Source organism: Myotis myotis, unplaced genomic scaffold (assembly GCF_014108235.1).
Source record: "Myotis myotis isolate mMyoMyo1 unplaced genomic scaffold, mMyoMyo1.p scaffold_m19_p_3, whole genome shotgun sequence".
In the NCBI taxonomy this organism is placed as follows: Eukaryota; Metazoa; Chordata; class Mammalia; order Chiroptera; family Vespertilionidae; genus Myotis; species Myotis myotis.
In genome coordinates, this window is record NW_023416335.1 from 170,804,810 (window position 1) to 170,819,764 (window position 14,955).

Genomic DNA, 14,955 nt, shown 5'->3' on the forward strand with positions numbered 1-14,955 from the left:
TACTGCTAGCAAACTAAAGGGAGAAAAAAAACCCTTCAAATAACTGGAAAATAATTGACTGGGAAAACATTTTTTCCCCGTGTTTCTTTTTTAAAGAAGTAAATTAGTCAGTGAACCTATTGCCATGTTCAACTTCATTAATTAAAAATTAAGAGAAATTATTTAATAACTAGAAGCCCATGCACAAAAATTTGTGCACTTTCGGGGGGGGCGGGGGGGTCCTTCAGCCCAGCCTGTGCCCTCTCGCAGTCTGGGAGCCCTTGGGGGATGTCCACCTGCTGGCTTAGGCCTGCTCCCTGGGGTATCTGGCCTAAGCTGGCAATCAGACAACCCTCTGGCAGCCCGGGAGCCCTCATGGGATGTCCACTTGCCAGTGGGGAGCAGGTCTAAGCTGCAGTAGGACATCCTTAGTGCTGCTGAGGAGGTGGGAGAGGCTCCCGCCATCACCACTGTGCTGGCAGCCATCAGCCTGGTTTGTGGCTGAGCAGAGCTCCCCGTGAGAGCACACTGACCACCAGGGGGCAGCTCCTGCATTGAGCGTCTGCCCCCTGGTGGTCAGTGTGTGTCATAGTGACCAGTCATTCCCAGTCGTTCTGCTGTTAGGGTCATTTTGCATATTACCCTTTTATTATATAGGATTATATATTATTATACTATATAAATTATATTAATGGTTTTTAATAGAAATAGAAAAAGAATGGAAATTAATAATGAAGATTATTAGTAAAAATAAAATTTAATTAAAAATAAAGAACATTGGTTTGAAGGAGCATCAAATTACTCATCTACTCAAGATGCAGTGTTGAGGTCTGAATTGGAAATCTCATTTGGAGAGAAATGTCAGATGGAAAAAAGCGGGGGGTGGAGGGGCAGGGCAAAGTCCTTGGAGAATAGTGTCAGGCACTCAGATTTTATCCCATTTCTCAGGAAAAGACTCCTGAAGGTACACAGTGAGCAAAAGTAGGCCAAGTGTTGCCGCCATATGTAGGATGAACTGAAGATGATGTACAGGGAGGCCAGTAGAGACTGTTGAAGTAGTTAGGCATGCAATAGTGATAATCCAGCCACAAAGTGGTTTATCTTTAATAAGCCACTGCCACATTCCAAAGAAAAATTAACAGTGCTTTGTGACTGACCAGATAAAAGAATTTCGAGAAGACATGAGTGATCATCATGAAAGAGCAGGTGAACAGTGGCACTATCACAAAACAAGGAGTTTGAAGCAGAGAGCTAAAGCTCATTGGAGGGATAAAAATAATGTATTGATCTGGAAGATTTAGACACATCAAGATATGGGTTAAATTAATATGTAGCTATGGAGAGGGTGTGTTAGAGGAGTCCTCCCTCAGCCCACATACATGTTTGTAAAGGTACAGTCAGCACAAAATAAGATAGCAACAATAGCCCTCCTCAAGGCATGCAGAGAAGAAATGCCCATGAAACACATTATTTTCAACCCCCTCAGGTCATTCACATATGGACCCTAACACCAACTCCTGTCACGTATTGACTATAATAAGCAATAGAAGATACGGAATTTCAAAGGCAAGCTCAAGAAAATATTTTTCCTCTTTATGTCCACATATATCTTCTGAACTGAAATAAAATATCCCACATATAATCAATCATTTTCTTTGCTGAGCAACAGGTTTATTATTCATTTACTAAAAAACATGTTTAGCACAAAGATATGTTCTGTAGAAAGATAAAGCATAACACTTTTCAGATTTTCACTGATTTTTGAAAACAACATTTCTCAAGTGGTAGAACTATATAAACACAGACATGAAAAACACCAACATCACATTTTAAAAAAATTGGCAAGCACACTTGGCTTTAATAAAAAGAAAATTAAACTGGTAGCTTTGGAAACACAGCATTCTGTGAGTTGTGTACATGTTTCCTCAGGGAAAATTTACATTTGTTCCAAATCACATTTATTTATAGGAATAATACAAATTCAATACATATTTAAACTCAGTTGTGTCAAGAAGATAAATAATAACCATGGGCATCAGGTCAGGAAAGAACTGAGCTCTTAAGATAGACAGGCATTCTTACTTAAAACCATTTGATTAAGCTAATTCTCAGCACATTCAAGGTACTCTTATTGATTGGATTAACAATGGCTAAAGTTAGAAGTGATGAAATTTCCACTTGCCTTAGATTGTTATTACTATCATTATCTTAAAATTTTTGAGTCCAGCTTTTCATTACAGGTAAATAAGGTTCATTTCTTTCCATCTATGTAATAACCTGTCATAGGTAATAACTTAGAAGGGTAGAAGAATAAAGAAAACAGGAACAAAGGAAGGGACTAATATGTGGAGGAGAGAGGAAAATTAAATTAATAAAATAACTTAACTAGCTTTCATTATTATTCAAATGTCATTCTACCAGAGGTATACAAAGACAGAGGGAGATGCCAGGGCCGAAGTCCATGAACTTAAAATCTATGTAGGGAGACAATAAGTTCCACATATGTGATTCAAATAACAAAAGAATAAAATTTCCAAGAGTGTATTGTATCAAAGTGTATGACAAAATGCTGAGAAAATCCGGTGTCATCAAAACAGCTACTAAAGAGAACATGTATATGTGATTATGCTCTAAGAAAGATGTAGGATTTGGCACAGAAATCCCAGCCAGGAGAATAGTATAGGTAACTTTAGCAGAAATGGGCAGGTTGTTTGCAAGCCAGGAATAACTCAGAGCAGACCTACAGTGGAAGCATAATAGGCAAGGAGGGCTAGTCAATAGAGGTTGAGGCATCAGAATCTGATTTAAGATCTCATAAGGAGCCCCTGTAGTTTTTTAAACAGGAAAGTAGCTTCAAAAATATTCACACATTGTATCTCCATTATGTTAAAACTATCTCTTGGGTTTAATAAAAATTTGATTGAACTCATGTTTGTACGCACAAGGTTGACCTGGCTCTCATTCTGGAGGCATTATGATTGACATGATATGGTTTATATGTGTATATGATGAAAAATTAGGCTTAATAGCCTACCTAACAATCCAACAATCTCACTTTTTAATAAACTGACATAAAAGGCATTTATAGTTGGCTCTGTGGGCAATGATTAAAAAGATGGTTCCCCCAAATTTATTCCCAAATGACTGAATAAATAAATGCACATACTGTTATGGACTGAATTGTGTCCTCCAAATTAAATGTTGATGCTCTAGCCCGCAGTGTGATAGCTATTGGAGATGGGGCCTTTGGGTGGTAATTACTTTTAGATAAAGTCACAAGGGTGGGGCCCTCATGATGGCATCAGTGCTCTTATAAGAATAGAGACCAGAGAGTTTCCTCTCTCTATCCTGTTAGGACAAAGTGAGAAGGTGACCATTTTCAAAACAGGAAGAGAGCCTTCATTAGGAACCTGAATTAGCCAGCCCCTTGATCCTGGACCTCCCAGCCTCACAAGCTCTGAGAAATAAATTCCTGCTCTTTAGGCCATATGGTCTATGGTATTTTGTCATAGCAGCTTGAGTTGACTAATACATAGTGTCATTATAAACAATCTGAGACACTTCACTGATCCTCTCCTCCACAACTTTCCCTAAATTTTCCTTGGCTTTTCCTTATATGGATGGCAGGCAAGGGAAGCATGAACTCATGTTTATTAAATTTTAGTTAGCATCTATAAGATGCTCTATATATGTTACCTAATTTAACCTTGGCAAGAATATGTGACACCATGATCTATAAGAAGTGTTCAAGACAATTTTATTGAAAAAAAAGTAATAGAAAATGTACACATTTTATAACCCACAATTAGGAGTCTTCTAAATAGTATACACGTATAACTAATTTATATCTGACAACCACAGTGGACAATGAAAATAAAACACTCCTTGATAACTTTTCTTAAGGATAATCAATAATTTATTTCTCTTTTATTGTCACAATTACCACAATTATCTAGCTACATGACCAATGTCACTACATATCACAGGAAGATTGTCCACCTACACTTTACTGAGACGAAGACAACGGCCATTTATGTGCTAAATGTACAACGGGATGTTAAACCGAGGTGGTTTTTATGTATAAGGTGTGGTACATGATTTATTAACAGATTTGATTTAATACGTATTATGCCAAGAAGCAAGTATAGAAATGTTTTGGCATTGACTTGTTATTAAAGTAGAAAATAAGCAAATTAGAGAAATAAATCCAGATCTTAACTTACAATAGATACAATAAAATAGGAAATTAATTGGCTCCTCAGAATTTTTGTTCAAGTTTTTTTTTTTTTGTTTTCTTTCCTTTTGATTTTATATATAAACGAATAATATGAATATATCACAAGTTAAAGAAAGTCCTCAGGGGGAAAAAAAAGGTACGAGTATATGAAAAACAAATGAAAAATTACCAGGTATTTTTGCCTTACAAAAAATTTAAACTATAAAGAGTCAGAAAATATATATAAAAACGCCACATTGAACGAGGCAATCATACTCTACCCAAATTGGTAGCACCCTCTTAAAAGCAGTTGCATTCCATTCCCATTCACTCGGTCATACAGTGGTGACTGACAAAAAGGCATTATGAACTCGCGTGCCATCCGGAGACTTGGCCCCATGGGTCATCAGTTCTTGGATTGTCATCCAGTTGTCCAAAATTTTCTTGTTTCTCTTCTTCATCATCTTTTTGTGACTCAGTTCAATGATGTTGATCTCCTTCTTGCCCTCGCTGCCGCTCTGAGGGCTCTCCTTGAGACACTCCAACCGGCTCCGCATCATGAACTCTCGGCGCCGACGCTGCTCTTTGGCCCGGACCAGGTGTTGCTTTCTTTCCTCTTTGCTCCAGTAGCGACCCATTTTCATCTCGCTCATAGTGTCATCATCCGTCGTCATGCCACTCCGCTCCTCCTTGATCTTTAAGGCACGTTCCTTCAGAATCCGGTCTCGCACTGGCCTCTTCGTGATGTACCGGGTCCCATCGCTCCGAATTTTCACCTTCCATTCCATCTTGGGTTCCGAACACTTCTGGGACTCCTTGCACATGCTCACCAGACTCAGCTGACTCTGGGCATACTCGACGGCAGATTTCTGTTGAATTAGCTGCATGTAGCTTTGATAATGCCGGGCGTGGGCTGGTATGTTCGCATACCTGTATGAGGAGCTGTGGTAAGGAGAGAGGTAAGGGATGTGTTCGCTGCCGGTCTTCTCTTGATCAGAAAGCTTGTTGCTTTCTGAGATCTTCTCCTTGCCTTCAACGCCACAACCTTCAGTGGCTTTGGCTTTGGTGGAGGTCGACTCTTTACTGCTCTGTCCAGGAGAGGACTGGCTGGCTGCCATTGTGCTTCTCAGGTTTTTCTTATTGGTGAGGTTGATCATTCTGGGAAGGGAGCTGTCAGGGGAACGGTCCACGGTGAGCGGTGTGCTCCTGCAGCTTTCGGCTGTGTTGTAAGCACTAGAACTGTCCTTGTCTGACTTCTCTGGGTGCTCAATGATGTCATCTAGTTTTCCTCTTTGCATATCAATGCTGGTGTTATAATTTCGGAATCCTCCATCATGCAATGCCCAGATGTCTCCGTACTGGTCTGTTACCTTCTGGAGCCTATGAGCTTGCATGATATTCTGGCACTCAAGTTCAATGTTTCTTAGTTCTTCGTTCAGCAACTGTAGCTCATGCTCCACTCCCTCTTGTTCCCCTTGGTTGCATTCTATTGTGCTGCTCGAGTAATACAGGTCGTACTCCCCATGGTTTTGAATCTTGCATTTGAGCTCCAAGAGCTGCCGGAATCGCTCACACTCCTCATCTTGGTTGCCAGGGCAGTCCGAGTCAATGTATTCACCTGACACAAAGCTCTCATTGCACTGGAGTTCCACGCTCCCCAGGGTGTCCTGGCTCTGCCCCAGCTCTCTCTTGCTCTTCAAAGATGTGCTTTTGGGATCCTCAGCCGCATTCTCCTGCTCTGAGCTCTCATCGTTCCGCAAGCTTTCATCCGTGCGCCCCACTCCACTGTCCTTCTCATGGTTGTTGGATGAGGATGTGGCCGTGTCTGTTGTGCCTTCTTCTTCTTCTTGTTTTTTTGGCTAAGAAAACAATGTTGAGGGAAACAAAGAAAACACGGATTGTTGAAACACTTGCTGTGAAAACAATGCTTTCTTGGCAAAAGTGCGGTTCCTAAACAGCTGCGGCACTTTCAGTATCCACAGCAACGTCAGAAATAAAGGCAGTTAGCCCAAGGTGGCTTTTTATGCCATGAATTAAAGAAAACAAAAGCTGACTGGCTATGCTACTCATTTGAGGATAAATAAAACAGGACACCGTTAAATAAGCGATTCTTATCTTAAGGCTTTCTCTTACTTGGAAAACTGGTGTGAAGGTATGTGTATGAGTTTCTGGGGTGAATATGAGTAAGACAGAGTGTCTATGTCCTTAGCAATATGGAGGCCTAGAGTTCAGAAGCCACATCACCTCATTTTTTTTACCTGAATCTTAAGTTCAGAGGACATTTTATTGATCTAGTTATACACTGGTAATGGTTAGCCAAACGTCACAAAATTTCAGGAATAGGTTAGTATTGGAGCCTAGGACCTTCTATCTATCGATGAGGAAGCTTATTCTCAGATGGGTTTAGCGTATTGGTGACAGAGAGGTCTAGAAGGCAAGGCCATCGCCCGGTGTCAGGCTTTCTTATGTGTCCAGAATGCCATATTCCTGCACACGTGTGCTTTGACCTCAGTGCATCTCCAACTCATGTGGCTCAGAAACAACAATAATATCTTAGGACTCATTTGGGGGTACTTCAAAAGATTCTTCTATTCTTAACCAGTAATTTCCTTCAAAGGGTTTATTTTACAGAGAATAAAAGAACAGTTCCCTTGAAAGTCTGAGCCACACTCATTGCCAGATGTGGGCATAATATAAAATATATATATATGGTAATTTTTGGCTTTCACACAGAATAATAAACTGCCACTGAATCTCCTTATACCTAGTTCTTTCTCTGTGAAGAGGGCCAAGTTACTTTTCCCCACCACTCCTCATATAGTCTACCTGGCAGTTTCTAGACCAGGGGTGGGCAAACTTTTTGACTCGAGGGCCACAATGGGTTCTTAAACTGGACCGGAGGGCCGGAACAAAAGCATGGATGGAGTGTTTGTGTGAACTAATATAAATTCAAAGTAAACATCATTACATAAAAGGGTACGGTCTTTTTTTTCAATAGTTTTATTCATTTCAAACGGGCTGGATCCGGCCCGCGGGCCGTAGTTTGCCCACGGCTGTTCTAGACTATAGTTTCCTTATGTCTGAGTTTTTTTCTCTAGCAGGAGTAAGTATATAATTAATGTTAATGTTAAAGAAGGGCAGAATGGGTGATAAAAGGCATTCTGGAACAGGTCTGAAGGGTCTCCCCAGATACTTCTTTTCTTCCTCATAAGTAATGAGGAACAAAATGTAACAGATGGAGAAGGGGAGAAGGTGGCCATGCGTCATGTTACTCTAGGATTCTCAATCTTTTCCTAAAATACAATTCCTCATTTGGCAAAAACATGCTGAGATTGATTTTAAGCGCCTTATTGATGAAAAATAGTGTTATAAATCATTGTAACTAACAATGGAAAGCCAGTTACATCCCTATGCCCCTCCCTATAAGCTTATAACAATATTAAATGTGGTGACATCTGCATGCTGTTCCGGGAAATCCCCAGGGGATATTACTGATATTGGGCATTTGAGTCTCTGTACCACATCATTTACACTGATACTTTTCTATACCTAATGATAAGCTGAAACAAATACAAGAATACTAGTATTTTTTAAATTTGTCATGCAGTATAAGTGATATAAACAAATTATGCCACGGGAGATGTTATACAATGTGTCAAGAGCTGCTACAGGACCAAGGATAGCCTGTGAAATGAAACTTTCACATGGTGATGTATTTTAGTTTTTAAATATGGATATGCATTTTAAAATTGAAGTTCCCTTTCTTTTGTCACCGGTTTATGAACAAATGAGAAAATAAAGGAGTTTTTATTTTTTATTCTCAAACCCACAATTCCTAGTTTCTAAGGCAATGCTACTCCATCGTTTATCATTTCCCTAGAGAATTATTATGGTGACAGGCAATGTTTCTACCAGGACATGCCTAATGTAGTATTATTGTTTATAAGGGCAAAGGACTTTTAAGGGTTTTTGCACTTCTCATCATATTTCAGTCTCCTGGTGAAGAAAAATTTCCACACAATAAAAATCTAACCTCAGGGACATCTAGCGTTCCCTCAAAAGACCTAGCATTTGTATTATATCTGATGAGTAGGCAGCATTTGACACCGTATCGCTTCACCTGGACAGGATTTCTCCTTCTCTCTTTATTCCAGCATCCCCCCGTCAATTCTGCATCAGGCCACATTGTGTATCTGAGAGAGAAAAGGCCTGCAGCAAGGTCTTTCTTGCTTGTAACCAGCAGCTGCCACCCGAAAATATCTTTATTTGTGGCCAGTGTTGAAGTCATACATCCAAATTTCAGCCTGTCCTATATTGAAAAGGATCACTACGGCAGCAGCATTGCTTCGAGCATGAACTACTCTTTATGAGGTGGCCAATGAGCATCCATGATCAGGGCAGCGTATAGAGCCTACGTGCCTATGTTGACATTGTCGTTTGCAATCTCATAATTTATTTAGTATATGGACATGTGCACATACATGCACATACATCTGCGTTACGGGATGCTAGCATGTCGTCAACATATTTCATCATTTAGCTTGGTAAAGTGATAGGATGTTTGTGTTTTACATTCCTAACCCTGTCAGGATATTTTTAAAATTATCTTTTAAGATGTATTAAGGATTCATGTTGAGAATAGGATGATAATTAAACAAATCAGTAAACTGACAGCAGAAGTGTTAATAAAATACATGAGGCAGATGAATGTCATGAATCTTACATAAACAAAATCTAGGACATATTGATCTTGTTTGTATCTAATAGGAAAACAACAACAAAAAATGAAATGACTTGGTTTGCTCCAAACCACGGTGTGATCTTTTACTAGTTACGAATTAATTAAGGGCAGGAACTTTGCTCATTTTTCTTTGTATTCTCAGGATCAAGTGTGGTGCTGGGAACACGTGTGGAGCTCAGAATTTTTCACTGAATAAATAGGTGAGCCTAATTGATGTCAATAATTTCAAGTAGAACTGCTCCTATTTTTAGCATAAAGGTATCATCATGATGCCAAAACCACAAATAAGATGGATGGTTGACATCATGTCATTATCTTCCCTTAGTTGCCTAAATATTCAAATACACACATTAATTTTAAAGTATAAAATGACTGTTTCAGGGGAGGAGTCACCTTAGGAGTTGTAGTTTGTCTCCAGCTGGCATACTGAGAGGCAACATGCATTTTTACTATTAAATTTCTGAATTAGGTTGAACAGTATCTGGGTCAGCATTTGAATACTACTGTACACTATTGACAACAGTCCCTCAGCTACCCAAACTAGAAATATTCTTAATAGAATAAAATTGTATGTACTCCCACTGCTTCATTTGAGATTATCATTTGTTCTCCAAATTACCATTATAGATATGTTTGATCAGACTCTTTGATTTTTTTTTTTTACTCCATTTATGGTTATACATTAAAAAAGAGAAGTAGCAACATTTCAAATGATGCGGTTCAAATTGTTGGCCCTACCTGCTCCACCTCATTGGCAGTGTGCTGCATTGCTTCATTATGCTGTTCTTCCAGCATCTCCAAGTTTAACTCCTCTAAGAATTCGTTCCTTTCATCTTCCAGCCAGCCTTCGTCCAGCTGCACAAGAATACATTAGTGCTTTCTATTAGATTAGTGAGAACTCATGCTAAAATAGGGGAAACTTAAATGGCGATGCCTGACCAGTTCCTTTTATCATAATGATTCTCTTTAGAATACCAGCCTGATAGTTCACCTCTCAGAAGGAAGAAAAGGTGTTAAAAAATGTATTCTTATGCCTTTCATCCTTTCCTAAGAGAGAGCTACAGATTTTCTCTCATAACCCAGTGGATCTCCCAGCACAGATGTGACTGTCTTTCACAGTGTATGAAAAGCCCACTGTCCATCCTCAGCTGTCAGCTCATTACCTCCAACTATCCCTGTGTTGAAGAAATGCACTGGTACTAATAGGGCCACGAGATGATAGGACTTTTTTCCCTTAATAATTGCCCCCCCTCCCCGCTGCCAATGTGACTACAAAGTGCCCTCCCCACTCTGACTCTACCCTCATGCTGTTTTTCGAGTTTTAGGTGAATGGATTCCAAGTTAACCAGATGGCAGCTTGCCACAAACAGACATCTTTATTCTATTTGGGAAAAAAAAGTCTAAGTTATTCTTCTCGACAACAGTAAAACCAAAAAAGTGATGCTATATCATGTTTATTTCAATTCATTTTCCAGGCCCAGTTGCAAATGTTGCATTTAACGGTAGTGGAGTGAGCACACAGGGTTGTGTTCGTGGGTGCTGAACACAGGGATTCCTGTGGACATCTTACACCAATTATACTGAATGGATCCCTTTGGCTTCTCAGTACAAAACGAAATGGAAAACTGGTGGTTACCTTGCTAGTATGATGAGTGTTGACAGCCAATACAGATAATTTTTCTCCAAGTGGATTTTAGAGCTGGATTACATAAATTAGCTGTCTATGCTGATTACATTAACTGAATGATTGGCAAACCTCTGCTTCACTCTATCTTACAGAGAAACAGCAGCTTGCTAGTGAGCCAAAATTGACAATAATTTCAGGTGTTTTCACCACTAAACAAATGGGCAGAGTAACCTTTTAAAGATAAGTAAATCTAACACTTAAAAACAAGTCGAACAGAAAGACTTAAAGGGCACCAGAAGAGACATTCTTGTATAGGTATCATTAACAAGAAGGCAATCATTGGCTTCTTGATATTTATTAAAGGGTATCGAGAACTAAAAATTACCTGAAATTTTATGGGGGGCCAAGAGCCTGGACACACTTATTCATCCTCATTTATCTTAATGTAGCCTTAATAACTTGATCAAGCTCCACCCCACCGACTTTGATGTGCAGATGAACTATGAAAATTAAGCAGACTAAAAATTTAAATTCAGTCCAATTTATAATTGTCCAAGTTTTACATTCTTCTTCTTTTTCTTAAATCCTCACCCTCAGATACTTTCTCTATTGCTCTATACAGAGAGTAGAAGGGAGGAAAGGAGGGGGAGAGAGAAACATCAACTGGCTGCCTCCTGCGGGCGCCCCCAACCAGGGCTGCTGATCAAACCTGCAACCCAACAGGCATGTGCCCTTGACCGGGAATAGAACTCGAGACCCCTAGGTGTGCGGTCTGACACTCCAACCACTGAGCAACACAGGCCAGGGCAAGTTTGACATTCTTTAATCCCGTTAAAGTTTCCTGAAGCTGCCAATAGCAGACTCCAAAAGAAATGACGTGAAGCTTGAAATGTTTACTTTTGATAGGCACACTGAGGAATTTTTCTTAAATCAGGTCAAAACAAAATATTTGCTGACACTGACACAATGAAGGATGGAAGAACGTCTTCTGAAATTTAAAGGAATGGGTGGGAAAGATAAGGAGACCACAGGGTGGAAATGAAGGGTTCCCTATAACTCCTTTTCTTGTTAACGAACCCCATGGATCCTCGAGTTGCCTTCTGCCTTCAGTGTGTGTCTGCTTTGATTAGGCTTTCCTCTGGGCTGGAAGTACAGACACACAATAAGGAGAGATTCCTCTTGCTCACTCCCTTCCTCTCCCGGTCCCTTTCACCTAGATGTGCATTCCTGGCAGTTTGCCTAGCGTCTTGGCAGAGACAGAACTTTCCCCTGAGCAGAGCTGCAGGAAAGGGGGGACTGTCCCTGTGATGCAGGGGATCTGTCTGCATGACAGTGGGTCTCACCCTGGTGTTGCAGAGAAAGAAACAGCCTGTACTGTCACCAAAGCAGTGGCTACAAATTCTTACGAGAGCTCTCTCTGCCCCCATGTCCCCAGGGGAAGAGAGAAGAGCAATATCGCTAATGGTCTGAGGAAGAAAATGGGCAGGAAATGAAAGAAAGTTGACAGGGAATGAAAGAAATGAGTTATTTAAAAATATTGCACAGTTGCACAATATTGCCCCCAGCAACTCTGTAGATCATTCCCTAGAATGTAGAGAGGATTTGAAACATTTTTAAAAAATGGCTAGAAAAAGCTCTCAAAAAACTTCCACATTCTCCCTGCATCAAATATACATGCCAAAAATGTAATAATCAGATATGTTAAAATTGATAAAAAATATAGGTGATATAAAGACAACAGTTTTTTAAAAATCTTTTTTTTATGCCACTTTATAGCAGGTAGTGCTTAAATTACATTTTTAAAGTATGGTGTTCAAATGCATTTTCTTTCTTTATTTTCCTGGAAATCTGATTTTCTAAAGGCCATTAGCTCCACTCCAGTGTGGCAAAGGCTAACGGGCCAGAATCATGGAATTACTGCAGATGCTGATTTTGACAGACAGAATGAATACTACAGAGTCAGATGGCCATCTTTTGTCAACTGTGGAAAGGAAGTCTTGTTTGAAAATTCATCCTTCAACATTGATTCTTTTGGGTCAGAAGTGTAGCAAGACATTCGAAAATGCCACTGGTTCTAGCTAGCATATGTATTCCACCGGAGATGAACAAGGTCTGGTCTTATGTCACTGATTTCTGTTCTTTCCCAAGCCCTTTACAGCCATGTGGGAAAGAAATGCTTTCCTTCTAAATTAATGAGGTTCTCTAGCAGTTACCTGGAAAGGGCAGGGAAACCACATTATAACATCGAAATACCTTTTCTACAACAGGAATGACTACCGCGTTCTCTTTAATTTACCATGAATTTCACTAATATGTATTTAGCCTCATTGTTCTTTTTCAGGAAAATGGGATCAGTGAGATGAACTGATTTGTGATACTTCCAGGTAATGAGTGCAATTTCATATGCACTTTAAACATTCACTCTTAAAATAGGCCGTCCAGACAGTTCCCTTCCTTGCTGCTAAGCCCTCAGGTGTAACTTTTACCCTGCCCTGGGCTATGGAGGGCTTTCTGGGAACCTTTTAGAATGGTCAAGGGCATAAAGGAAATACATGCGAAAAGGGTGATCTTTTATAACCACTATATTCAAGTCAGGGTTCGGTTTGACACTGAAATATACTTACTCAATGTAATTTATAGAAAGTATGTAGTTACTGAGTCTGAAAAATATCAGATCAATAACCCGGAAGACAAATAGTGATATTACCCACTTCACTCAAACTCCTGACAGATGGCGAGAATGATGACAATGTAATGTCCTTTCTGCATTGTGGTGAGGTATAAAAAGGATATCAAAGGAAGAACCAAGAGTACTTTTCTGCCACCGTTACCTCTCCTTTACTTTCGTGACATCCTCCTCTGTAAAGTTATAAAAATAAGTTTCTTTAGGAGCTATCAGTTTGTTTTTGGGATGGACAGATGTTTTTGTCACACTAAACTTGGAAAAAAATCCATTTACTATACCTGGAACCACTCCATGCTGTGTAAGGCACTTTATTTTGTAAAATTATTCTAAAAAGATTTAAGTTGGTAGCTAGATATGCTAATGTTTCTCTCACTAGAGATTCTTTCAAGATACCTTAAAATGCCAATTAAGTCATTTTAGATGAAAACCTGCAGCAAGGATCCACACAGAATTAAAAAATCATATAGAGTCAACCATTTTTCATTTAAGAATTCATTTAAGTAACTGGTAAGTGGGAAGGGGAAATGAATGATTCAATTGTGTGTGTGTGTGTGTGTGTGTGTGTGTGTGTGTGTGTGTGTGTGTGTGTGTGTTTTAAAGATGTTTGGTTGCCATTCTGTGGAGCAATATAAGGGAGTCTTTTAACTTATATGTATCAGGTTGGTAAGTTAGAAAAGATGACTCCACTGTATTTTGTACATTTGGTTTTACCAATCGCCATGGTATAGATCTGATATAGAATAGCAGGTAATGGATATAAAGTTCGGTCTGGAGACTTCTGGTCTCTGTTCCGACCTGAATCTCCGGCCTCGCCACGAGCAGCACGATTCTCCTGCACTCATCGCTGGAGAGCAACGCCACTGCTTCTTCTCGATTCTGGACATCTTCCCCATTTATCTAGAAAACATATGAAAGTGGCACATTAGTTTCCATTTCCGCAATGCTGCACACAATAAATGGCAAATATCAGCTCATTTATGGTAAATGTATGGACAATGAAGCTCACGCAATGGGCTCATCTTCTGCCCCTCAGTGGCAAGTGCCTTCACTCAATTACGCGCTTACTGCAAGAGCCATATCGATCCCTGAAGGATGGCGGACATCAGAGGAAGCAGTTATGTTCATAAATGTCCAACCTGCGCCCTGGCAACATACATCTAGCAACACAATTAACCAGCCCCTGACAGGTGACGTTCATCTTTCTCCGCTCAGAGTAATGGAAGTGTCACTCTGAGATAATAGTGCTGGGGGAAGCAGCGTGGCAATACCACAACTGAAATCCGTCATCCTGCATGCTCGCTGCGAGCCAATTAGAGAGCTGCGGTATTATCTCTCACCCGGCCACGCTCCCAGGCCACTGATGATTGCATTTTCATTTAATCATTTCCTATCTGTGTGAGGGTCTGACTCAGTTGTCCCAAATCACTCTCAGAATGCCTTTCAGTGCTAGTCTAATCAAAAGAAGGAATACTTAGTAACATCCTCATCATTACTCCAGTTCCTTTCTAAGATTTATCCTTATTCTAAAACAGTAAAATGAATGCTCTATCTTAAGACTCACCTCTTAAGTGTACTTAAAATACTTTAAAAATTAACACAGAGTAAAATGAGCTTTTTGCAAGAATCCTTTGTGAAAGAAACCGAGCTTGAGTAAACTTTTGACTAAAAAGGAGAGACTCCGGTGGCATTTAAAATATGTCTATTTT

At 39.8% G+C, this 14,955-nt stretch overlaps 1 protein-coding gene across 1 annotated transcript in view; it reads right to left on the bottom strand.

Moving 5' to 3' along the window:
* Nucleotides 1–1,686: 1,686 nt before the first annotated feature.
* Nucleotides 1,687–14,955, bottom strand: part of PDZRN4 (PDZ domain containing ring finger 4) — a 348,106-nt gene continuing 334,837 nt past the window's right edge. Inside the window, exons 8-10 of the mRNA XM_036301789.1 lie at nt 14,045–14,146; nt 9,675–9,791; nt 1,687–6,054 (exon numbers count right to left, since the gene is read on the bottom strand). Of these exons, the coding sequence (XP_036157682.1) occupies nt 4,531–6,054; nt 9,675–9,791; nt 14,045–14,146 (1,743 nt within the window). The 3' untranslated portion in view covers nt 1,687–4,530. The remainder of the gene's footprint in view (nt 6,055–9,674; nt 9,792–14,044; nt 14,147–14,955) is intronic.